The 27089-nt window shown below is 39.1% G+C and overlaps 4 protein-coding genes and 1 pseudogene across 4 annotated transcripts; 1 reads left to right on the forward strand and 4 right to left on the reverse strand.

Moving 5' to 3' along the window:
• Positions 1-4678: 4678 nt before the first annotated feature.
• On the forward strand, positions 4679-7341 carry LOC112164740 (probable cytokinin riboside 5'-monophosphate phosphoribohydrolase LOGL10). The gene is made up of 4 exons (XM_024301033.2): positions 4679-5138; positions 5862-5990; positions 6167-6351; positions 6434-7341. Exons 1-4 carry the CDS (start codon positions 4899-4901, stop codon positions 6798-6800), a joined length of 921 nt encoding a protein of 306 aa, XP_024156801.1. The 5' UTR covers positions 4679-4898; the 3' UTR covers positions 6801-7341.
• Positions 7342-7634: 293 nt separating this feature from the next.
• On the reverse strand, positions 7635-22184 carry LOC112203750 (annotated as a pseudogene).
• Positions 7873-17168, reverse strand: LOC112203749 (receptor kinase-like protein Xa21). Its single transcript, XM_024344671.1, has 5 exons — positions 17075-17168; positions 16640-16783; positions 8619-8776; positions 8178-8418; positions 7873-8093 (listed from the first exon to the last, which is right to left on the reverse strand). Exons 1-5 carry the CDS (start codon positions 17166-17168, stop codon positions 7873-7875), a joined length of 858 nt encoding a protein of 285 aa, XP_024200439.1.
• A 1373-nt stretch (positions 22185-23557) lies between the features above and the next one.
• LOC121049200 lies at positions 23558-24671 on the reverse strand. The gene is made up of 5 exons (XM_040505847.1): positions 24382-24671; positions 24172-24281; positions 23957-24082; positions 23744-23859; positions 23558-23627 (listed from the first exon to the last, which is right to left on the reverse strand). The coding sequence occupies exons 1-5, from the start codon at positions 24464-24466 to the stop codon at positions 23558-23560; spliced, it is 507 nt and encodes a 168-aa protein (XP_040361781.1). The 5' UTR covers positions 24467-24671.
• Positions 24672-25802: 1131 nt separating this feature from the next.
• LOC121049080 lies at positions 25803-26527 on the reverse strand. The gene is made up of 3 exons (XM_040505561.1): positions 26412-26527; positions 26211-26326; positions 25803-26032 (listed from the first exon to the last, which is right to left on the reverse strand). Exons 1-3 carry the CDS (start codon positions 26423-26425, stop codon positions 25827-25829), a joined length of 336 nt encoding a protein of 111 aa, XP_040361495.1. The 5' UTR covers positions 26426-26527; the 3' UTR covers positions 25803-25826.
• Positions 26528-27089: the final 562 nt, after the last annotated feature.

The raw sequence follows: 27089 nt of genomic DNA on the forward strand, positions 1-27089 counted from the left end.
TACATATTTTTTTGCCCTAATACCCAATTAAGTATTTTATTTTATTTTATCTTTATTTTTGAGACAATTTTGCCCTCCCTCACTTTGTCACTTAGAGAGAGAAGTCATCAGAGACTTCACCAAACTCTGGTCACCGGTCGCCGGAAACCTCATCGAGTCTCTAAAAAGGTCGTCGGGGATCTCATAGGTCACCGGAGAATATTATTGTTCCCTAAACAAAAGGTTTATTGCCCTCCAATAGAAACATTATTGCCCCCCAATAAGATGTTTATTGCGCCCCAATAGAAGCATTATTGCCCCCCAATAAAATGTTTATTGTCCCTCAATAAAGTATTTATTTTCCCAACAAAACAATTACATCAGTTAATCATTAGTAAAGTTAGTCACGAATCTACAAAATCTATCAAACATATGCTATTCTAGTGCATAACTGGAATTAAAACATCATTTTCTGCATATTTTCTCATACCAGACAGCCTGTGGTAGTGTGGCCTATTGTCTGACAAAAAAAAAAAAAAATACAGGCTATGGTCATCACCCAACATGTTGAAGCTGATGACGTGGCTCTCCTCATCCAGCACGTCCGGCGTCTCCATGCTGTTGTTGGCCGAAAGCCCTGAGATGACCTGGACCTCACGGAGGGTGCTGACGTCGCCGTCCCCAACAATGATGCAGCAGCTCTTGACGAAGTACTTGTAGGCTTGGGGGTTGTTAAAGCGTAGGATCGGACCACCGACCACTCGGTGGAGATTGGAGCAGCGATCTCCTATGTCACGGCGAAGCAACACTTGTCAGGGTCTACCCCGTGCATGTGGTAACGCGCCACCGCGTCGGGGATAGGGGCGCTCTGCTTCTTGATCGTGATGCCCTTCTGGTTCTGGTGTGAGACATCGAAATCTCCATCCCCAACACCTCGTATGTCAATTGCCGTCCATTCCTCGTCCGGTGGAGATGGTGGTAAACTCGGCATCTTCGAGGCTGACGGTGGTTGGAGAACTCGACATCTTCGAGGCTGATGGCGGTCGCTAAGTCAACTAGGCTGGGAAGGAAGGAAGGAAGAGAGAGAGAGAGAGAGAGAGAGAGAGAGAGAGAGAGAGAGAGAGAGAGAGAGAGAGAGAGAGAGAGAGAGAGAGAGAGAGAGAGAGAGAGAGAGAGAGAGAGAGAGAGAGAGAGAGAGGAGTGTAGTTTGTTAATTAAAATAGGGGTAAAACTGTCATTGATGTTTAAATTGGGTAAATGGGATTAAAAACTTTTTGGTGGAGTAAGTGGACAATTTTTAGGCTCAAATTGTGCAAATAGTCAATATCCCTTTATTCTCTTACTTGAAAACCCCTTAAGTTATTACTTGAGTTTGGGGTCTGACAGGTAGTCACTCAACTTCTTTTGGTAACTCTAAAATAAACAGGATCAAGTAAGAAAGAAGAGATATCGGTGGAGCGAGGCTCACTTAAGTACCACTAATCTCAACTTCTTAACTTAACATCACATCTACCTTGGATGAGCCTATTTGAATAAAACCTACAGACCGAAGGCAACAATAAGACTATGACAAGTGTTATTATAATCATTCTTGGAAATAAAAGAATCGAATCAAAACCGGCGACTTCTATGCCGTTTGACATTGGTAGAATCAAAAATCTACAACCTAGAGCTCGCCATTTTGATTATTCATGTTTTGTGTGATAAGCTATTCTTGCTTCCTTTCAAGCTTTGTGCAGCTATTAAATCATATGCATGGCACATTTTTGCCCAATGATCAATTGCTTCACATTGGAAACACACTTCATCATTACGGTTTACAGTTGATCTTATCGTGATTGAGGTGCAGAATGTGCACATATATTGTGGGCCCTATAATCGGGGCGGCGCCACCAATGTCAGTGGCGGGGCAATCCCTCTCTTTCCACCACATCCTCCAGGGCCACGTGTCCGCTTGATTGTTTTAGCAATTTCTTTCCTAAGTAAAGAGACTAGATGGACCAAAACGTCTGAATTGATTACCCCTAGACTTAGGGTTTCGATCGTAGCGACCTCGCTTAGGTGTGCCATTATAATCTTTTTTCACAATAAGTTGTAAAGAATCTTCTCAATCAATTTCTCATCTGTAACATTCTGATAACAGGATGACATCATAGATCTAATGTTAAGGATTTCCGAATAATACTCAAGTATTGACTTATAGTCTGTGAGGCGGAGATTTTGTCATCTCTTACGCAATTCGGAAGTTGGGAGTCTTGAATATTCCCAAAGTGCTCTTCATTCACAATCCATTGATTTCTTAATTTTCAACCATATGCTCGAGTGGTGTTCATAGTGAAGCAGAATCAAGTTTGTTCAAATTTGACATCCTGAAAAGGGAAAACAAGAACAAATTAGTTTTGGAGTGTAAAACAATTTCACGATAACAAAGTTAATTTCTTAGCATAAATCGCTACCAGGAGATTAATTTCCAGAGTTTTGGATTAGAACGAAACAATGATGTTTAATGGTCGATCGTTTTTGATACCTCCACGAACAACTTGTTTGGAGTCATAAAGGCAGGAATTTTAAGTCAAAGCAACAAGTTTATAAAAACTTACTTGTTAGGATTGCAGATGTGTTTTCGATTATGAGATAGGATTGTTTTTAAGCTTCAATCCTATTTGCATGCAGACAACCCGGAGGTGCAGGCGTGCAGTGAGCAAGTGAGGCTAGAGGTGTGTAAAGCTAGTGCAACGAGTTGGTAGGGCTAGCTGGCGTGCAGCGTTGGTCGAAGGTAGGTGAGGCTAGTATGGCAGAATGAGATTTTAGGATTTTTCTAGGGTTTTGGCCTTTTGTTTCAGGATTAGGCACTCGTGCTAATAACGTGTTGTAAAACAAAAGAATTTGGAAGAATACTTGAATACTTTCATTGATAATAAAAATCTCTTTATATAGAGGATTACATATACAATGTTTTGGAGTACAAAGAATTCTAATTAAATACAGTAGGAGATCTAAAATATTCTACCATATTACAACTAAAACAAATAATCATGTTGGAGGCAGGCACACATAACTTGAGTTTCCTTTTTTTTTTTAGAATACATAATTTGGGTTCCCTTCCACATTAATAAGATTGTGTTCAAAATTACTCTTGATTAAATTCGCAAAAGGGTGGTTCTATTCAGATTTTCATATAAAACTTTACTTGAGACACAATAAACCAAAACCCTAGCCACTTAAGACCAGAAGTCGTCTTTTTACAAGCTGCTCACGTCCGGCAGAGGCCCGATGTCTGGGCTGGCCACTGGCCTCTCCGATATTGTGCGGCTTGTTGCCGGACGGGAGTTATGATACTGGTGCTCGGCAGAACTCGGAAGGGGGTGCGATCGAATTGATGGAGTCGCTTGACATCGGTTTCCTGTGCGTTCTTTGATACTGGGTTGTTGTCACCTCTTCTAGATGCATCGGTCTTCATTGCCCCTATGGCGTCGCAAGCTCTACAACTGTCATGGCATTGGATGCTCGGGTGTTTTCAACCCGATTTGGGACGGATCTTCTGATGTTTTCCTATGTTGGTGACTTCTGGATTGTTGACGGCGTCTGGGCTTTGGTGGTGGAGGTGCGAGTACTGGTTGGCGCCTAAGGCAGCGTCCTAGAGGGGTTGTGCTGTTAATGTGCTATGACCCAATCGGAGGAGACATGACTGGGCCTGGGGTTTGGGCCACTTCTGTTCAAGTTTGGGCGTGGGCTCTCTTTGTGGGTTCCCATTGCTGGGCCGCTATTTTAATTTAGTCCTTTAGATTACAATAATTCCCTGCTTTGTTAGGGAGCTATGCTTTTAGTTTTTTTAGTGAGCGTCATCGAGTTTAGTACCACAAACTCTCAGCCTATTTACTATATAGTAGTTAATAGTCTATAGGCTCCCTTTATGAGCATGGAACCGTCAAATGATTTGATCTAATCTATGTATCATTGTGCTACTACCACAAACTCTTTATCTACCATCTACTATGTAATGGCCTTTTCTGGCCTTAGATGAATGATAGTCGCCTTATTTAGGTTTGTTCAAAAAAAAAAAAGAAAAAAAAAAAAAGAAATCAGATTTCCATATTTGTTATTTGAATCTCCTTTTATATTTTTATACATCAAATTTCCAATTTTGCCCATATTCGTTTTTCACTTCCCACCTCCCCCACCTATCTCTGAGACCTAACATGTGTGATGACTGATGATGCTATGGCCACCCCAGACTGTGGCACCTCTCTCTCTCTCTGCGATGTCATCACCAAGCTCGACATAATTGATGGAGCAAGATATTGATGGATGGGAAGATGAACTTTGATCAAATTCTCCAGGGGAAACAAAATTAGTTAGTTCGTCTTAATTATAAATTTTTGGTTAGCAACCTCCACTATAAAATCAAATTGAAATAACTGCAAAAGCCAAATGAAAGGCTGACTACTACAAGAGATTCTGATCAACTTGGCAATATTTTATGAGTAGCACGATACATATAAAGATGAGGAGAGAAAGAAAGAGAATCAGAATATGCAACGGGAAAGCAATGAGGCAGGAAAATTGATTTTTTTTTTCAATTTTACTTAGGGGTACTACCGTACTACTAACATTAAATTTTTTCAAAAAAAAAAAATGACAAATTTAAATAATTAATTTGGAGGTATGACTAAAACTACCATTCGAAAAAAAAAAAAAGTAGACCGAACTCACCGGAGGCCGAAGACAGCAGCACACTTGTAATATTTGGTCGGAGTGGTCCATGTCACAAGATTCCCCTTTTATCTGTCACAAGATTCCAAATGATTGCATCAGACTGAGTTTCACAGTTGCTCAATTTGAGAGAGTATACAGTATTCGTGTTTTCGTTCTCTTTTTCGTTTCCTGAACGAAATGCTGTTAGTTTGAGTTGAGCAGACATGCCCACTCCGCCAGTAGCTCAGTTCTCAACGCGTTTAGAAGATTTGAGGATGGCGTTTTCGGTGTTGGGACCATTGGGTTCTCGTGTTTTTGTAAGAACTTCTCATCAGAGACCTTTAACGATTCAATCGGTCAGAGAAAGAGGGAGGCGCAACATTAGTTTCAAGCTCTCAAGGTCAAGGGTTATGTCAATCAAGTCTGAATTAGTTGATTTTGATGAGAGAACAAGCCCGATTGAGGTATGTTCTTAGTTTTCATCTGTATGTGCTATTTGGTTTTGGGTTGCTGAAGATTATTAGTTTTTACATTGGTTTGTGTTAAGATTTCGATTTTCTACTGAGGACAATAGAAATTAGTCCACTTTGTTATCATGTTCAACTATTGATGGAGTCCCACATTGAAAATTTGAAGTAGACAGGACAAATGTAGTGAGTTTCCAATAAATGCAGCAGGAAGAACTGTTTTTGCTAGATATATTGATATTCGATACCGTTTAAGTTGAGATTTTCTTCAGTTTAATATACAACATACATCAATTCACTTGTATGATCAAATTAAAATGCAAAAGCAATTAGAGATAGAATGATTGAATTAATTTCAGTTTTCAGTCTATGAGTTTTAATTAGCAGAGAATATGGTGTTTGAGCCATTCCTGGCTTCCTGCTGTTGCTGACTTCTGGACTTTTACCTCTCTTTCTCTCTCTCTGTGTTCTGGGTAATGGTGCAAGACTATTGTAGGCTTAACTGTTCTTTAAATATATGTGTATGCTTAGCTAAGGACGATTTGATCTTTTATATAGTTTTATTTCAGCATATCATGTACCCATTTGTTACTAATTTCACGATAGGAATATTGCCGACTGGCGACTGCTATGATTGCTCTGTTTCAACAGAATAACTACTAGTTATTGGAATACAATTTTGAAGGGCTTGTTTGCTTAGGTTTTGTTTATTGTTGAAAGGTCAGGAAAGAGATAGAACGATGCTATGAACTGATACACAGACTTGGGAGAGGGATCGTGTATTTGGGATCTTCAAGGATGGGACCTGATCATTCACATTATTTGCAAGTACTTGAGTTGGGTAGAGAGGTGAGTCAGAGTTGTTTTGTGCTGCCTTGCTTGCACACGATCATACAAAAAGTATTTCTGTATAGGCGCTACCGCAGGGCACACATAGTAACTTTAAAACATGAAATGGGTTCTGGAATTAAGTTCTGAATAGCCAATTAATGAGATTTACTTAATCCAAACATCATACTGAGCAGATTGCAAACCTTTTGGAATGTACTTCATGGACGGGGGCTGGTCCAGGGCTAATGGATGCTGCTACTAAAGGTGCTTTGCAAGCAGGAAAATCAATTGGTGGATTTAAGATTGGCAAAGAAGCTGGCGAATGGACAGCGTCGAATTACCATCCTTACCTACCTTCAGAAGTTTATTTAACATGCAGGTAAGATATACTTATTTGCTAGAAAGATTATCAATGTAGTTTCAAAATCCTGAAAAATTTAAGAAATGCTTTAAACTTGCAGGTTTTTCTCTGCTAGAAAACATGGGCTGGTAGATGCTGCAGTTAGAAGCAGTAGTGCTGATAGGACCGCAGTTGTTGCTCTCCCTGGTGGGATTGGTACTCTAGATGAAATTTTTGAGATATTAGCACTAATTCAGCTACAACGGATTGGATCAGAGCTTCCAGTTCCATTCTTGTTGATGAACTATGACTCGTTCTACTCAAAGCTACTGGACTTTCTTGATGATTGTGAGGATTGGGGTACTCTCTCCAAGGGAGAGGTTTCATCTCTCTGGAAGGTTTGTGATAGCAACTCAGAGGCTCTATCTTATTTGTCAGAGTTTTATAACCTACATGCTAGAGACAAAGGTAACCATGAGAAAGAATAGCTTAGTGCAAGCTGAACGATTTCTTGATAACATTTGGAGTTGATGAAGTGGTTGTCCGTATTTCCCATTAGTGTATCTGCAATATATGATAATGGTGCGAAAGCCTGTTGAGAACTTGACAACACTTAGAAAAACACTGAATATTGTTCGTTATGGACTGAACTTCATTTTGGAATCATATTCAAGCACTAACATCAAAAGGTAAGGGGATTTGCTTGAAAGGTTGAGGAAGAGACTAGGAAAGCTTCTGGCATTTATGGAAACTCTCAGAAGACGGTCATGAATGATCATGGAACGTTTGATGCTGAGGTCCCCGCCATTAGACTCGCAGTATAGCCCGTGATTGAGTGAGCGAAGTTTTGGGGGTGTAGCAGTTCCGTTGCAGTTATCCCAACTATGTAATTCTCTATACTGGGATATGTCTATATGCATGTATGATTGATTATTCTTGCATTGGAAGAACTGCCATTAATTATCGATGAATTGGATTAAGCATTATCGTATAAACTGGTCAGAAACTACGATTTTGATTCTGATCATACAACCAAGGACTACGCACAATGTGATCCTGGTTTGCACAAACTGGTCCATAAATTGGACCTATAATACTGGAAATATAGGTTTAACTCTTTGTTCATATGAATTTAGATACTGTAATAAATAAAGTATTTGTTCCATTTTCATAAATATCAATAGAGTATTTGGTATTCATTCAACAAGTATCATTAGCACTACAACTTTGCATCCAATCTAGCACGACAACTTTGCATCCATCCTGCTAATCAGTTAAAAACTGTAAACTTAGGTAAAGCTGATATGGAGACAATCTAGACCTTTAGATCACTTCGAGCATCATGATTTTATGAATTTTAAATAACTTTACAACCCTACGATTTTAGAGGATTCGGATCCTTGAAGAAGAGGGCTGTTCGACACCTCCTCTAACGTCCTTCAAAAACTTGATCTTGATTTTCTTAAGCGTGGCGAGAGCCTCTTGCATATTTACTCTCTCTTCTGGTGAGTCTGCTGAACAAGCAACAGCTAGTCTCATAACAGATGATAAACATTCCCTCTAGCTCACAAAATCATGATCCTCCTCTATTCCAAGTAAAGTAGCATCCACAACTTTAACTACCGCCCCTGCATCTAATGAATTTGCAACCCATAGCTTTAAACTCATTTCCCCAGCGAAGATCTCATCAATTGGCTTCCTTCTTGTGAATGTCTCCATCACTACAATACCAAAACTATACACATCCCCTCTTCTGGTTACCATTCCTTCCATTCCATACTCTACACATAAGTGAAAACAAAATAAATTAATTAGGGACGAAATATATATATTGAAAGATTAGCTAGTAAAATTACTGGAATTACCTGGAGCCATATAACCGATTGTGGCAAGGGTCATGGTTCGAGTCATAGAATCTCCTCCACCCAAGCGTTTTGCGATGCCAAAATCAGCAACATGTGCACCCATATCATCATCTAGTAATATATTGCTGGGCTTCAAATCACAATGGATAATAGGTGTTTCATAACCATGATAAAGGCACTCCAATGCCGACGCAACATCAATCAATATATTCAACCTCTGAAGGACGTTCAAGGAAAAGTTCTGAAAATACAACCATTTGTCAAGATTCCCGTTAGGCATGCAGTTCAATAGGAGAGCTTTGAAATCAATCTGGCTGCAACAGCTAATGACTTTGATAAGATTCCGGTGACGAATATTGCTTAGCATTTCACATTCAGTATCAAAACTTGCGAATGCCCCTTCTAACTGTAAATTGAAAACCTTTAGGGCAACCTCCATACCGTCTGACATTTGTATACTGAGCCAAAACCCCGTCTCCAAGTAAGCTGTTTTCGGTGAATCCATTTGTCGCCGTTAGAAGGACTTGGTATGAAACTCTTCTCCATAGAAGTTGAGGCAAGAAGGTAGTCTCTGTTGCAGCTTTCACCTTTTTCTTTCTCTATAAGATCAATATGGAGGTCACTAGAAGCAGTGCTGACAAGATCCCCGGAATAACATACTTGAAGATAGATATACCAGTTTTCCTTCTACATGCTGAAACTTGAAATAGGGATGCACCACAAATGGTTAGAAAGAAATGATTCACCAGAGAAGTTTTTGAAAGGCCCGCCTGTTGGAATTTCTCCCTGGAGTCTGTTAAAAGAAAAATTTAGATATTGGAGAGATGAGAGTGCTTCAAGAGACTTTGGAATAACTCAAGACAATTGGTTTTCGGATATATCTATGGACTCCAGGCTTAGCGAGTTGCCAAGTGAACTTGGAATTGGGCGTTCAAGACTATTATTTGCCAAGTAGAAATTGATCAAACTCTTTAGCCCCCCAATGCTGCTTGGAATACTACCAGATAAATGGTTGTTTGATATATATATGTGGCAACTTTCATATTACCAATACCTTCTGAGTGTGGTCCAATTAGAGAATTGGATGACAAGTCTAATTGCATGATATCTGTCAATCTCCACAAGGTAGATGGTATTATAGAAGTTAACAAATTGGGGCCTAAATAGAGACTCTTAGTTCTTGGCCTAGATTACCCAAGCATGAAGGTATTGAATCAGAGAGTTGATTAAAACCCAAGATCAATGAAACTGTTTAAGTATAATGTATTTGAGAGAGATTGATGAGAGAGATGTGTTCTTATTATTGAGAATAGGAGCCCTATATATAGGGATTACAAAGTGCTAGTTCTAATGTTACAAGGAATACCAATCCGTGTAGGATTGGGAAATCTAGAACCTTCTCTCCTATTGCTACTCCTAGTTTGATAAGGCACACTAAATCGATATTCCTTCAACACTCCCCCTTGTGCCGCTTCAAACTTGGTGGTGACGCTTCATCCGTTGCCTCGTTAAAAACCTTGCCAGGTAACAAAAACCCTGTGGGATAAAAATAACCCTGGTCGAAGGACAAAAAGAGCACAACACGTCCTTCACTCTTCGAGATCGAACATGTAGACATCATAACTCCCCCTGATGTCGATATCTCCCCCTGATTGCTATAATCGTGGGAGTTTGGATAACTTTCTCAATCCGATGCTCTTCACATGTTTCTCGAAGGTGGATTTAGGTAACGACTTAGTGAATAAGTCCGCTACATTATCCTCTGATCGGATTTGATTCACTTCAATCTTTAGGAGTGATTGTTGTTGCTGATTATAAAAGAACTTAGGCGATATATGCTTGGTGTTGTCGCCCTTGATGAAACCTAACTTCATTTATTCAATACAAGCTGCATTATCCTCATAAATGCATGTAGGTTCATTTGTGGTAGACTTCAAACCACAACTTCCTTGAATGTGTCGAATTACGGACCTTAGCCATACACATTCACGTACAGCTTCATGTAGAGCAATAATCTCTGCATGATTTGAGGAAGTAGCAACAAGGGTCTGTTTTGTAGACCTCCAAGATATCGCAGTGCTTCCCATGGTAAAGACATAACCAGTTTGGGAGCGACCTTTGTGAGGGTCAGAGAGGTACCCTGCATCAGCAAAACCCATCAAGACATCATTGTCGTTTTGATGGAGGGAGATAGGAGAATGCCGGCCACCATGAGCGGTGGCGGCGCCGGCGGCGGCAACATGGCCGGCGGCCATTCCATGGACGGGGGCGTTTTGCCTCTTGGGGTCCAATCCCAATTTTCCGTCATTCCTTTTCTCTCTGTAGGGATAGAATAGGCCCATATCAATCGTACCTCTTAGGTATCGAAAGATTGTCTTTATACCAATCCAATGGCGGCGTGTTGGCGCAGAGCTATGTCGAGTTAACAAGTTCACTGCGAATGAGATATCCGGTCTTGTGCATTGAGCTAAGTACAATAATGCGCCTATTGCACTCAAATAGGGCATTTCGGCCTCTAATGGTTCTTCGTCCTCATCCCTTGGACGAAACGGATCTTTTCCGGGCTCAAGACTACGGCCGATCATGGGAGTACTCGTAGGCTTTGCTTTATCTTCATTAAAGCGCCTTAGGATTTTCTGAGTATATGCAGACTGATGGGTCAAGATTCCATCACTACGGTGCTCGAGTTCTAAACCGAGACAAAACCGTGTTTTCCCAAGATCTTTCATCTCAAATTCGGATTTCAAGTATTTAGCAGTTACCTTCAACTCATCTAGAGTTCCAATTAGGTTCATGTCATCGACATAAACTGCTACGATTGCAAATCCGGAACTTGTTCTTTTAATGAACACGCATGGGCATATTTCATTGTTAATATATCCCTTCCCAATCAAGTAGTCACTTAGACGGTTATACCACATCCGTCCGGATTGTTTTAATCCATATAGTGAGCGTTTTAATCTTATTGAAAACGCGCTCCGTGGTTTAGAGCCACTTGATTTGGGTAATTGAAGTCCATCTGGAACCTTCATATATATCTCTGAATCTAGATCCCCATAGAGATATGCTGTAACCACATCCATAAGCTGCATGTCAAGTTTTTCGGAAACTACCAAACTGACAAGGTAGCGGAACGTTATAACGTCCATTACGGGAGAATATGTCTCCTCGTAGTCAATTCCAGGGCGTTGTGAGAAACCTTGCGCCACAAGGCGGGCTTTGTATCTAACAACCTCGTTTTTCTCATTACGCTTTCTAACAAAGACCCATTTATGGCCAACAGGCTTTACACTTGGGGGTGTCTGCGTTACAGGCCCAAATACCTGTCTCTTTGTTAGTGAATCCAATTCAACCTGGATTGCATCTTTCCATTTAGGCCAATCCGCTCTTTGTTGACATTCTTCAACAGAGCAAGGTTCGATATCATCATATTCTATAATTCCTTTTGCAATATGATATGCAAATGCATCATCAATCGCCATAGAATTTCTATCCATCATCTCATGTACACTAGTGTAATTTATGGAGATCTCTCTATTCTCTGGAGTTGGTTCTGACATTGGAGCGTCCCCCAATGATGTCTCTTGGACATAACCATAATCCGGAATATTCTCATGAGATGGATTATTTACATCGATGATTAATGGATTATTTTGTGCCGAACTCGCTTTCTTTCTTGGGCGAGAATCCATCGAACCTATGGGCCTCCCGCGCTTCTTGGCGGGAGCCGTGGGCCTAGCCACAACGTCACCATCATTGAGAGATGGGACGTTGGCGCCATGCTCATGCATTCTTGAGTTGGCGTCATGTCCTCTACTTTTAGGGACATCAATCCTTGCAGGCACGTTTGCAGCAGGTATGTGTGATCTCGTCACTTTAGCGATATCAGAAAACGCATCAGGCATCGAATCTGCTACGTTCTGAAGATCGAGAATTCTCCGCACTTCAATTTCTGACTGTGCGGTTCGGGGATCAAGATGAGACAGAGTGGGGACAGACCACGACAATTCCTGTCGTTCCTGTTGAACATTGATGTTCTTATCTCCCCCTAACGACGGGAAGACTGTCTCATCAAAGTGACAATCCGCAAATCTAGCGGTAAAGAGATCGCCTGTCAAGGGTTCTATGTAGCGGATAATCGTTGGAGAATCATATCCAACATAAAGGCCTAATCGTCTTTGAGGACCCATTTTGGTGCGCTGTGGCGGCGCAATAGGCACATAGACTGCACACCCAAATATGCGTAAGTGTGAGACATCAGGCTCATACCCAGTAACCATCTGGGACGCAGAGAAGGGTTGAGTGGCAGTGGGCCTCAGACGAATAAGCACAGCTGCATGCAATATTGCATAGCCCCAAGCAGAAATAGGGAGATTGGTGCGCATCACCAATGCTCGAGCAACCATTTGTAGTCGTTTAATGGTGGCTTCTGCGAGACCATTTTGGGTATGAACATGAGGAACAGGATGTTCAACATCAATCCCAATGGACATGCAATAATCATCAAAAGTCTTTGATGTAAACTCCCCAGCATTGTCTAATCTTATAGACTTAATGGGATGATCAGGGTGGTGAGCCCGTAACTTAATTATTTGTGCTAGGAGTTTAGCAAATGCAGCGTTCCTTGTGGACAATAGCATGACATGTGACCAGCGTGTCGATGCATCAACCAACACCATAAAATATCTAAATGGTCCGCATGGTGGTTGAATAGGTCCACAAATATCACATTGGATTCTTTGCAAGAATGGTATATTTTCTTTGGTGTCCTTTGCATAGGATGGTCTCGATCCTAACTTTGCTAAAGAGCAGGCTTTGCAGAACGAATGATGGGCTTTGGAAACAACCAATGAGGATTTTGGTTGAGCCATGAAGTCACAATGGACTTTAGAAGTCGAAATTTGAGTCAGAGGAGCAGAGGTGGCGTCAAAGCCACCCTTGAGCCGCAGGGGGATGGCGGCGCCGGCTAGTGGTGGCCAGACTTGAAGGGGGAAGGCACCGTGAGGCGCAGGTGCTCCTCCTTGATCCAAATTTCGAGTTTTACTTCCTTTCGTTCTGAAAAAGGGATGTCCGGGTGAAGTCTTTAATATACGGATCATCATGTCACGACCTGGGTGTCCCAAACGGTCGTGCCAAAGCCTATACGTGTCGGAATCCCATAAATCATCTCTCATGACATGGTTGGATTCAATGACTCGAATAGTGGTTGCATACAACCCACTAGAGCGACACATAAGTTTCTCTAATACTCGTTTATGTCCGTAGTCATTAGAGGTGATGCAAAGGAACTCTTGTCCATTCTCACAATGTGTTTCCACATGAAAACCATTGGCTCTTATATCTTTGAAATAATAAAGTTCGAAAAACATGTCTACGACATGAGATAAAATAAATCGATACTTTATTAATAATATCCAATGATGACACCAAAGTTTCGTGACCATAATCTAATCCAATATAAAAATCAAATCGTAGACAAATCGTAGTCACTCTATCCGTTCGGCAATTTCAATTTAGTTGTGACCAGGTAAGGTAAGGCGAGATTTTGGTGGAGCGTTGCTCACTTTTAAAACCGTTCTCTCAGATCAAACCTTGCCTAGACATCACAAGTACTCTTGAGTACGCTTAGAGGGAAAGAGTTAATACAATAAGTCATTTTATTGATATAAGACATAATTGCCATGACATAATTCTTGGAAAAATAAAAGACTATAAATAAAAATCTGTGGTATTTTGTCTTCATCGCCAGATTTAAAGTCTTTGTGAACTCGAAGTCTTGATCACCATGATGCGACTACCTTCGTAGGTACATTGCAAATTCAGGTCCATTGATCAGACGTTCCATATCAGAAATAGACACCATAAAGAGGATTCTCACTTGATTGAGGCGCATTGGCGCAATATGCATAGTCCCTAGGACTGGTGGCGTTGGAAAGTGGTGCCCATGGCCAACGTTGGCTCCATGGTTTCCAACCCTATTTCCCTCAAAATCACGCCTCCTACGGTCGTGGGATTGTCGCCTTGAGCGATTACCTTCTTGAGCATTTCGATCGTATGGATCATGACGTCGATGGCGACTTTCTCTAGCCATAGGACGATGCTCTTGATAGCTATCTTGAAGCCTATCAAATCTTCTTTTCACAAGTTCATTGCCATGTCTTTCAGTAGTGACCATAGCTTCAATAAGCTGTTGAAAACTTGTGATTCGCCTTGCATTTACATGAGTCCGGAATAAGTCAGAGGACCTCATAGCATAGACGGGGAAGGTATTGAGAGTTTTCTCAATCAATTGGTCTTCTGTGATTGTTTTTCCACAGAGACGCATCATTGCTTTGATGCTGAGAGCTTCCGAATAAAATTGCATGACAGTGTCAAATTCATAGAAGCGAAGATCGTTCCATTCTGCTTCTGTATTCGGAAGAATGGAGTCACGAACATTGCCATATCGTTCGCGAAGCGCATGCCAAAGCTTTATGGCGCTATCCTCATTTATGAACTCAAACTGGAGGTCACTATCCATGTGACGTTTCATAAAGGCAAGTGCCTTGGAATTATCTTTCTCAGTTTGATGGTCTGGAGCTGTTTCTATAAGACAAAGCTCTTGGATTGTATGCAATAAATCACGGGCAATGAGGTGGATCTCGACATCAGTGACCCAAATTAAGTACCTTTTGCCTGCATAATCCAATGGAACAAAATCGAGTTTGTTTGTGTTTGACATCCTGAAAGATGAAACAAAAACAAGTTAGTTTCGGAGTCAATGCTTCCACGAAAACTAAATAAGATTTCCGAGCTATGCTACCAAGAAATCGATTTCCAAGAATAATTGGATTAGACCGAAACAATGATGTTTAAATGGTCAAAATTTATGCTCACGAACGCTCTTAGTCCGTAGCTTACGAACGCTCTTAGTTCGTTAAATCGATGCTTACGGACGCTCTTAGTCCGAAGTCTTACGAACGCTCTTAGTTCGTTAATTGCGTGAATCCCCACGATTCCGCTTTTCTCAAAAATCGAACCCACGTTATAAGAAAGGTGGGATGTAGAAGAAGGGAGGTTTTCAAGTCCCCGAGAAAAGAAGAAGAAATATAAATTCTGAAATTATAGGAACTTCAAAACTTACTCTTTTGAATACTTACTTGTATTTGGATCACGCGCGTGTCGATGCAGGCGTGATGGAGCGAAGCAATCCGAGTAGATTCTGTTCTGAACAGCTTGTACCTCGATTGGTGTACAGATCTCAATATGACTCCGATAAGGCTGAAATTCGGAGGTTAGATAGAAGAGACAGAGACGAACAACTTTGATGAAGAAAGTTTTTCGATCTGAGCTTCCGAACTAGACGTTTCGAGGCTTGCAAGAAGACGGATGTGCACAGGAACGGGAAAAAGATGCAGTGGGTGTGCGTTGGCTTGTTTGCGCAGCAGGGATGCTTCAGTGGCAGCAGGCTGGAACGCAGGGCTGCAGGGAGGGGGCAGCAGGGGCTGCTGTGCAAGGTTGCAAGCGCACGGGCGCTCGGGCTGCAGCGAAGGCTCGGCTAGGTCGGGCTAGGGGCTGATTTGTGAATGAGTTTTGGTTTTCTGTTTTGTGGTTAGAGTCGTGCTGATAACGCGTTTAAGTATAATGTATTTGAGAGAGATTGATGAGAGAGATGTGTTCTTATTATTGAGAATAGGAGCCCTATATATAGGGATTACAAAGTGCTAGTTCTAATGTTACAAGAAATACCAATCCGTGTAGGATTGGGAAATCTAGAACCTTCTCTCCTATTGCTACTCCTAGTTTGATAAGGCACACTAAATCGATATTCCTTCAACAGACACCAGGTTTTTTAGCTGACAAAGTTCGTCTGGGATGTATCCTTGCAATTTGTTTTTATGTACACAGACCTTGGAGATTATGTAATCTTCCTACTGAGGTTGGAATGGTTCCACTCAATAGATTGTAGTCCAAAGCTATGAGTGTCGAGCTGCTCAAATTGCCAATATCATTTGCAATGTAACCTCTCAAGCTGCAATTGCTTAGCTTAATGGTCTCAAGTGATGTAGAGAGATTCCTAAAGGAAATGGGAAGTGGAGCCTTTAATGGATTGCTCGGGTAAGGCTAGTATCCTCAATTTTCTAAAATTAGCCAAACAAGAGAGAGAATTCTTTCTGGAGCCGAAGTATCAATAGCTAAATTATTGTGGCCCAAGTTAAGTCGCTCAAGGTTTGTTAAGGCACAAAGCGAGCTAGGAATAAAACCAGAAAATGAGTTGCTGACCAGGTCTAAGTTTGTGATTTTAGAAGCATTAGAGATGTATTCGGGGACTCTTCCAATGAGTTTATTTGCTCCTACGAGGAGCGCTTGTAGGTTTGGAAGATCAAGGCCTATATTTGCTGGGAACTGAATGCTTTGTATTGCTAAAAATATATTGTTGATATTGTGGACATATTGAACTGAATGCTTTGTATTGTTCCTACCTGAGAACTGGTTGCTGTCAAGTGATATTGTTGATATTGTGGACATATTGAAGATTGAGGTTGGGATGAGGCCACTGAGATTATTACCACCCAGGACAAATTCCTCTAAACATGGAAGATGACCAATCTCATTTGGTATGGTACCTGCATGAACAAATAATTATATGATCAGCACCCAAGTTTAGTTTTTTCACTTTCTTGGCCCTTGGCATTCTTAAATTAATATTTTATGGATTAATATTGATGTTTCAAATCACTTCTGCTATATGAATCGATGGAATCTAACCGCAGTATACTAGTTGATTGGTTTCTTCATACATATTACAATGTGTTTGTAACTTTGTATACTCGTAACAAAAATTAACCGGTTTTAGAGTCGGTTCAAAAATTGATTACTACAGATAGAAAATTACTATATGTACGCTGATTATATACCTGTCAAATAGTTGGAGCCAAGGTAAATCGTCTTTATCTGAGTTAAGTTCCAAATATCTTTGGGTGTGCTCCCGCTGAAATTGTTATACCCCATCGATAATACAAGAAGATGTTTGCACCGCGACCATTTGGATGGAAGTTGGCCGTCAAAATTGCTTTTAGACAAATACAAACCTTGATGGTTCAGAAGATGTTGGCACATATTGTCTGGAACACTACCATTCAAATTGTTTGTAGATAGAGCCAGAAGATTCAGAGAAGACATGTTGAACACAGCCAGGGGAACATGCCCTTCAAGGGCATTAAATAGCACACTCAACTTCTCCAACTGATTCAGAGTGCCAATCTCTTTTGGAATTTCTGAAAAAGTTAATCGACATATATACTAAAATCATCTGCAAGTACTATTTCCCATAACTCTTTTGAAATTATTACCTTTGCATGGTGTTCATTGGTAATGCTCCAACCATACCATCATGAGCTAATTTTTTGAGTGGTGGTTGCAGCATCAAGTTGTCGTTGCTTGCTTTGCGTTTATCTTGATTGAAAGGAAAAACGTTAAGCACAAGATTAATATGGGAAAGTGTAGATGTTAATATATCAAGTTAAATGAGGTAACAATCTTGGCAACCTTCATAGCTAGATGCTAAGCAAGCAAAAGGTAAACCTATGCATATATGTTACATCTCTAAGCTGATTGGTCTCATGAAGTATATCTAACGGAACATCAACGTCTATGCATGTGAACACAGAATGAGAAGCTCTCAAGAACTTAATAAAAGTTACAGTACCATTTCACCTTTAACCTGTCCCTGAAACAACAAAGACTAATCTGAACATTGGTTCCAATTAACAGGACACTATAATTATTATTGATTTGAAGCTGCTGAAATCACACCTCATTTCTCGTCAATTCTACATACACACAAAACCTACATGCACATAACTACTGGTGACGAAGCATATACAAAACGAATCTACCATGCTTTTCTGCTCTTACTATATGATGGCCTCATCTTCTGGGTGGTTTACATACAGTGTACCCTAGCACATACACACATTACCCCTCCCCGCCCTAAATCATCCTCCAAATACACATTATTACAAGACGAAGATCCTTTATTGCCCCATTAGAAGTCAACCTTCAGGTTCTCTTAAATACATCCTCAAATAAGATCCTTATCATCCAAAGTGCATAGATATAACACTAAATAGTGGAGACATGTCAAAATCATAACACAAAGAGTGTTATACTGGATGAACACTCTTAGCAGTTAATCAAGTTAAAGGAAGGCATACTTGTCATTGTTGTTGCAATCCTTCCATTGCACTTCCAAACAGGATGAGCTGGAGGAGACAGCAAACCGTGGAACATCTTGAGCTGGTCATGCATGCATTGGCCAGCCGCACGCTATAAACAGTTTAGTTAATTCCATGTTTGATTTGATAGAAAAACCATTAACACAACAATAAAGTTCAGATTGAATTATGAACTAACCAGCAAAGGCCCCATAGACATGCCAAGCTTCATGCCTCTTTATCTCATTCTTTTGCTTCTCAAGTATCATTTCTGGCTCAAGAAGTTGCATATACGAATCGAGATTTGGTAGTATAAGAAAGCGAACCTGTTCAAAGTCAAAAAGTGTAGCAATTGCTTAACACAACACAAAAAGGAAAAGGTGTTTCTGCTAGGAATAGCAGAAGCCCACTCAGACAATGCAAGCAGCTACAAGTAAGACTACACAAGAATGTGCTAATACATCAATAGTACAGCCTTGGTAGAAAATTCATCTAATAAAAAAGCATTTTAGGAGAGAATACCACATTGGGACCAAGAGCTGCTAGCCCTTGAATTGCGCCATAATGTTGGGGTAATGCTTTGGTTAGGTCCAAGAAAGCGTGAAGCAAGGTCCTTGTCAAACGTGGCTGAAGATTATGACAAAAATGTCTAAATCTGCAAAAATACATTGCTCATGGTTAGAAACTATTCAAACGAAAACAAATTTGAAATACTTAGAATTCCAAAGGCGGGTCTCTACAATCTCCAACATGCCCCCTCCGATAGGGGCACGTCCAACCAACTTTTACATTGGAATTCATAGGGCCCAGCACACAAATGGCTGGAGCTCCTATACCATGTTAGAGCTAGAGCATCCAAGCTCAAACCAATTGGGAATGGGTGGGGAGGCCTCAATCTGGGAATCTATACTCTCCAATAGTAATACATACATATAGTCTACCTTAACACACACACATCAGAATCTCATTAGTTTGAAGTCTTGTTCTCATTCCATGTAAAAAATTGCAAGGGAAGATTGATTGGAGTGTCAGACTATGCTTTCTTAAAATTGGTCGCAGATCAGGTTTGTGTGAACATCGTTCTTGGTTTATTGAAACGAGCCCGACTATAATGTACATTTGTAATGTATTTCCATGTATAAATCAATTAAAAGATCATGATATATGCCCACCTTTACCTTAAATGTTTCTAAATTGACCTTCCGACAATAAAGAGAAGATTTGCCAGTGCAGAATGGATGAATGAAACATGATTAATTAAATTGAAACTAATGATCATACTTCTTTGGAGCACACTTATCTACCTCAATAACTTGCAAATGTATTTGCAGAACAGTGTTTCATATGATTTTGTCTCAAACAAAGAAATAAACTTAACAAAAAGAGAATCTTCACCTTTTGCAGATTGAAGAAACCAGGTTGGCAGTAAGGTTTCTAAGTTCCCAGTGATTGTCAGTATATCTATTCCCTAGTCTTTTTGCAACAAGGCAGGTAATAACAGAAGGCATCAATTGGTGTAGCTGGAAGAAATTACCAAATTACATGGATACAAATTCACTTGAAATTAAGCATATAAATTTCAAATACATAAACCGGTCATTATTGATGAAATTTGGCCATATTCCTTGTACTTCAAAAGTTCAGGTTTTATGTCCCCCACCCCCCCCGGTTGCAAAATTCTACTATTAATATAATAATGGAACCGGGCGTGTGGGGCTGGGTTCCAAACCCCCTTCGAAAAAGAAAAGAAAAAAAGTTGATAAAAGGGAGTGCTTACATAAGGTTCAACATGTATGTGAGGATTTTGAAGAAGGCTCCGGACAAGACGCATTAAAGCAACTAGGAGGAGAAAATTATTCAAATTGCATGTAACCCGAGATGATCGCAGGAAAACACTGCCACAAATAAGTAACATATAGTAATGAGTCCAATTTGGAGTTATCATCTCAGGATTACCTCATCAGCAACAAGCACGTAAAGTAAGGAACCAACGGATGGAGCCCTGAATCTGTTGCCAAGCTCACTAATGCTTCTTCAAAAAGGGTTGAGCTAGACTTTTGATTGAGCCCTATGATCTTCTCAAAGTAAAGCTGCAGAAACCACAGAGAAATTATGGCACTAAATTGTTATTTTCTGAAAAAGCCATACAGAACATGGAAAGAGAGATACCTGAAGTTCCCTTGATAGTAAATGCTTAATGGGCAATTTAACGACTACAGGAAGTCCATCTTCCTTGTATTCAGATTTTTGGACATCAGAGTATACAGCAAGCGCTAAGAAGAAAACCAGCATACCAATCCAAATTAGAAGTTTAAAGTATAAAGAACATTAAAGTATAAAGAACATAAAACTTCAGAGGGCAACACAAATATTACATCATCACTGATCAGAGAAGCATGTGACTAAACAGGTTTTATGTATATATGCAAATGATAATTCATGGTATGATGCCTGCCTCAGCATGGTAGACTCGGATAATAATTTGGTAAAAGATCAAATCCCTCATTTAGCCAAGAAACCTTGCACCTAAGTTTAGGCAGGATACCTTCACTGGAGCATTTTCTGGAATTGCAGGTTGAAAACCTTCGATTGCCAGCCAGTGAGCAGTAACGGATACATCAAATGGTGCTTTTGGCAAAGGTGCCTCAATCACCTGTATGTATCATGCGATACGTATAATGTGAGAAGTTAAGAAAATTGTTAAAATTAGCATGGAAAATCATGTTAAAAGTTGTCAATAAGTACTTACATCTTTAAATTCAACATCCTTGTCATCTATGCAGAACAAATCCCTATGTCCAGCAGCTCTCTTGAATCCCAAAGGATCTCCAGAACCAAAGCCATATATTGGCTAAGGCAGGTAGAAGACGAGCAAACTATTATTCTTTTTATGAGATAGTATGATGTGAGCCTAGATAAATAGACCAGAAACTGAAAGTAAACCCTAAACCATAAACACTGCAAGGGAAGTTGCATCTGAATAACAACACAGCTTACCTCCACATTTCTTAATTTAAGCGCGCGATCCACATCATCGGTTGTCAAAACAGTCTGTGTGTCACATGCATTTGATGGCCTCCTGCATTTTAAGATTCAAATACTTTCACCAATTGCTACTTTTATTGAATCGTGTAACGATGCATTCCTCACAAACTCCTCACAATTAATACTTAATCAACACTACCTTAATAGCATTTTAGGCACATAAGCGTTTGCACTGTTAAACATTTGGATATGTCTAATTCCTATATCCAAACCTAATGCTAAACTAAAGCTAGTTCTTTCCGGTTTTTGAGACAACAACAATGTTGAACCAAAACACAACACTTCACAAAATTAAGAAACAAAAACTTATCATATAACCACAACAACATGGGCATACCTGCATGATCTCGCGAATCCGGTACTCGATATCTGGGGTGAGAGCAAGTGCAACATCAGGAGACAAATTGGTAATGCCAATGCTCTGTGCTACGACCTCAATTGCTTCTTTAGGCACGTTGCTCATTCTAGGTTTTGTGGGTGATCTTTCTTTCACTCAATTAATCTTCATAAGCAAGAACCCACTTAGTTAGAAGCTGAGTATGTTATTTCTAGCAATATGAATGAAAGAAAATTCCAAGAACTCATCTGGGTCAGCTTCATATGATGATATTACCTAAAGTAAGTCCGAGTTATGGATTGAGTGGTAGTGATGGAGGACTGCCGGTGACGGAGTTGCAGGCCCAGAGAAGAGACATGGTTCGGAATTTTGGGCCTACGAGGAAGGAACGAATGAACTAAATTTCCCCGTGTTTCTTTCAATCTCGTATTTTTACATTAAAAGAAGCAAAATGCTAGAGATCCCAAAAATTTATACCAAAATAAGATCCCAAGTTCCCAACATGGCACTTGCCATATCATCACCCTATAATTTCTAAATTATATTTTCTTAAGAGAAAAAAAAAGTGTTTAGTTATTAAACAGTAGTTGCAACCAAAACTTCCTCCATTGCATCCCATTTTTAGCTAGAGAGCGAAAACTTTAGGGTTATTTTCTTCAATTTGGACAAAACCTTTGGAATCAAACTAGTATTTTCAATCCACGTACGTACTTCCTTGGTGTGTGAAGACCCTCAAGAACCTCAACCACACCAATTATGATCATATGGTTTTAACTCAGGTCTCATCTTCTTGAAACCCCAATAATTAGATTATCATTGGAATTATTTAAAAGAAATGGAATTATATTAATATCTATGTATAAGTTTGCTTTCAAAACTCTAACGACCACGAAGCTTCTTGCCAAATCCCCCAACGTGCTAGCAACCGACCAACTCCAATAACTGTTTCTTAAGATTATACAGTGTTTTGATCAAGAATCTTCACTTGAAATGGAGCTGTCTCCTTTACAATTGTGCATGTTGCCATTCAAAATATTAAAAAGCTTAGATGATTCCTTGAATTAGATCAAGTGAAATTTTTGGTGCTATCACTTTCTATTAAATGGAATTATTTAAGTATGAGGAGCTGCATTAAAAAATTGATGACAATAACTTGTGATTTTAAGAATCTGTGTTATCAGTAGTGGGATTGTTGGAATTTGATTGTTTGTGTGTAGAGTTTATTTCCTCTTCTGTTTTGCTAATATTAGGATTTTAATTCAAAAAGTATATTAGTTCCTCAAATAAATTAATTTTTATTTACACATTGGAAGTTACTAAGTTAAAAGAAATTAGGTGGCAGTTGCCACGTCATTTGGGATTCATATTTGGTGTAATTTTTTGGGGTCTCTAGCGCTACTCTTAAAAGAAGGGAAAAAAAATACACTTTTAATCACTCAATTTTCGCTTGATCGATACTTTGGTCACTCACATTTATAAAATTTCACTTTAGTCACTTATCTTTAACTCCGACTATCACTTTAGTCCGCCGGTGTATTTTTCTGATAAAAAAAGTCACATGACACCACACATGCCATTTTTTTAGAATTATTCTTGTCCCTTCACTTTTTACTCCTCATTTTCCTCTAACCCTTCACAATTCCCTAGAAAATCTATGGCTTCCCTCTAATTTTCATCCCTTCTCCTTTCCCTTCGACCTGCCATGTTAATTAGTATATATAGTATATTCATTTATGTAAGTTATCTGATGATGAGATTAAACAAGACTCTTCACCTTAGCTAGAAACAACCAATGAAACTAATTAGCATGCAACACCATAATCACACACCAACCAGTAAAGGCATGCAACCTTTATCTCAAAGACAACCCAGCTGAGTTAGTAGAATGAAATTGTAGCGTATGCTGACAAACTCAAGTAGACAACAAAAAATTCAGAGGGAGAAATTAAAAAACTGATGTGTGAGTGTGATTTTGAAAGAGCACATACAATTGCTTTAACATCTTAAGAGTATAAAACCTCCCAGTCCCGCATGCTTGGTAATTCTCCACTGATTTCAATTCACTGGGAAGAAATGAATGAGCGTGCCACAGATCAAAGCGTTCCTACAACCAATAGATTAAGAATAAAAGATATAAGGATAGGTAAAGGAATGAAAACTTTTCAAAGTTTACATGATTAATTTTATCACTAGAAATGTACCAATGTTTCATCCCATCCAGTGATGAGGCACTCAGTTTCGTCATCCACACGAACTAATTTCATGAACACATCAAATGAAACATTGAGAACAGAAAAGGGTTTCTCTTTGTCTAGTCTCTTCTTGACCTGTGTTATATACACACAAAACAATTATTATACTCTCTTTTTTTGCAAGTTGAACTTAGAACAATGGTAATATATAGGCGTTCTTATACCTTTTCCTGTACATGTTTCTGCATTGCATTAAGCGCATCAACTACTCCTGCTTTTATACAGACTTTGTTAGGAGTTATCTTGAACATTTTATCAGGAGTCTCATCATTTCCTGGTACATGAAACAAGCAGAATAATAGGTACAAACTCATGGAGAACTATATTTATATGTAAGAAAAGAAAACAAAAACAAAAAGAATTGGAGGCTTTACTTATAAATTCAATACTTGTGGTCCAAGAATCCCAAGCAGCAACAACACATTCCTCACAAAAAAGGGCCAAAGTAGTTGTTCCCATAGCCAACTCCTTTATCTCTCGCTGTCGAGAATTCTATTCTCTATTATCCAACTTCAGTGATAAACAAACAGATGCATCAGAAAACGAAGAAGCTATATATTCATGGTGATCAAAAAAATTACGGATGCATGTAATCTTTCTCATTATTGTTGTTTTCAACATATGATTAAAATCAAAATCAATGTGTTTAAGGTCGCTTATGTGTTTCCAGGCTTTTGAGATTTCAACTAAGAAAAACTAAAGAAGTAAAAGATATATATGATGAAAGTTTTGAAACGGTTTGTGCAAAACTAACATAAAAAAGTACGGGTGTTAATCTCCTGTCTAGAATTTCAAATTTAGAGGAGGAATTACCTATATATTTTGCGAATTCTAGAAAATAGTTTACAGTTATAGCAAAACAAAAGAACTGCAACCAAGCAAAAAAAATAAAATAAAAATAATTGTTGTTAGGGCTCGTGCTGATAACGTGTTTAAGAATAAAGGATTCGAGAGAGATTGATGAGAGAATTGTGTATATCATTATTAAGAATAGGAGCTCTATATATAGGGATTACAAAGTATATATTCTAATAGCACAAGGAAAAGTATTCCGATTAGGACTAGGAATTCTAGAACATTCTCTCCGATTACAATCATGGAACTAATCCTAGTTTGATTAGCACACATAAGTCGATTTCCTTCAACAGTGTTAAAGCATCGATGGAGTTATATAAAGGTATGCATCCATCCTTTAGCACGCAACAAACTGCAAGACAGCACAAAAAAACACTAGTGTAAATAAGACCTTTAAAAATATGGTATTTCCGACATACATATCGTTTAAAAAAAAATTGATATTATAGTTACTGATTTATATTGGATAGTTATGTTGAGTGATTAATTAGAAAGAAAGAGAATAGAGAGATGTATTACCCTTTAGGGCTCCACCAGTACATGGTTCATAAAACCCAGCTTCAAGTAAACATCGTATAGCAACCTCTTCAGCTTCTCCAACACACATGTTGAGTAGAATGAAATTGCAGCGTATGCTGACAAAATCAAGTAGACAACAAAAAATTCAGAGGAAGAAATTAAAAAACTGATGTGTGAGTGTGATTTTGAAAGAGCACATACAATTGCTTTAACATCTTAAGAGCATAAAACCTCTCAGTCCCGCATGCTTGGTAATTCTCCACTGATTTCAATTCAGTGGGAGGAAATGGATGAGCATGTCACAGATCAAAGCGTTCCTACAGCCAAAAGATTAAGAATAAAAGATATGAGGATAGGTAAAGGAATGAAAACTTTTCAAAGTTTACATGTACCAATGTTTCATCCCATCCAGTGATGAGGCACTCAGTTTCGTCATCCAAACGAACTAATTTCTGAACACATCAAATGAAACATTGAGAACAAGGAAAAGTATTCCGAATAGGACTAGGAATTCTAGAACATTCTCTCCGATTACAATCATGGAACTAATCCTAGTTTGATTAGGCACACATAAGTCGATTTCCTTCAACACTGTTAAAGCATCGATGGAGTTATATAAAGGTATGCATCCATCCTTTAGCACGCAACAAACTGCAAGACAACACAAAAAAACACTAGTGTAAATAAGACCTTTAAAAATATGGTATTTCCGACATACATATCGTTTAAAAACAATTAATATTATAGTTACTGATTTATATTAGATAGTTATGTTGAGAGAGAGAGAGAGAGAGAGAGAGAGAGAGAGAGAGAGAGAGAGATGTATTACCCTTTAGGGCTCCACCAGTACATGGTTCATAAAACCCAGCTTCAAGTAAACATCGTATAGCAACCTCTTCAGCTTCTCCAACACACATGTTGAGTAGAATGAAATTGCAGCGTATGCTGACAAAATCAAGTAGACAACAAAAAATTCAGATGGAGAAATTAAAAAACTGATGTGTGAGTGTAATTTTGAAAGAGCACATACAATTGCTTTAACATCTTAAGAGCATAAAACCTCCTAGTCCCGCATGCTTGGTAATTCTCCACTGATTTCAATTCAGTGGGAGGAAATGGATGAGCGTGCTACAGATCAAAGCGTTCCTACAACCAATAGATTAAGAATAAAAGATATGAAGATAGGGTACCAATGTTTCATCTCATCCAGTGATGAGGCACTCAATTTCGTCATCCAAACGAACTAATTTTCTGAACACATCAAATGAAACATTGAGAATAGAAAAGGGTTTCTCTTTGTCTAGTCTCTTCTTGACCTGTGTTATACACACACAAAAACAATTATTATAATATCTTTTTTTGCATGTTAAGCTTAAAACTGTGGTAATATATAGGTGCTCTTACCTTTTCCTGTACATGTTTCTGCATTGCATTAAGCGCATCAACTACTCCTGCTTTTATCCAGACTTTGTTAGGAGTTATCTTGAACATCTTATCAGGAGTCTCATCATTTCCTGGTACATGAAACAAGCAGAATAATAAGTACAAACTCATGGAGAACTATATTTACGTGTAAAAAAAAGAAAACAGAAACAAAAAGTATTGGAGACTTTACCTATAAATTCAATACTTGTGGTCCTAGAATCTCAAGCAACAACAACACATTCCTCACAAAAAAGGGCCAAAGTAGTTGTTCCCATAGCCAACT

The sequence above is a fragment of the Rosa chinensis genome, chromosome 5 (assembly GCF_002994745.2).
Source record: "Rosa chinensis cultivar Old Blush chromosome 5, RchiOBHm-V2, whole genome shotgun sequence".
Classification (NCBI taxonomy): Eukaryota; Viridiplantae; Streptophyta; class Magnoliopsida; order Rosales; family Rosaceae; genus Rosa; species Rosa chinensis.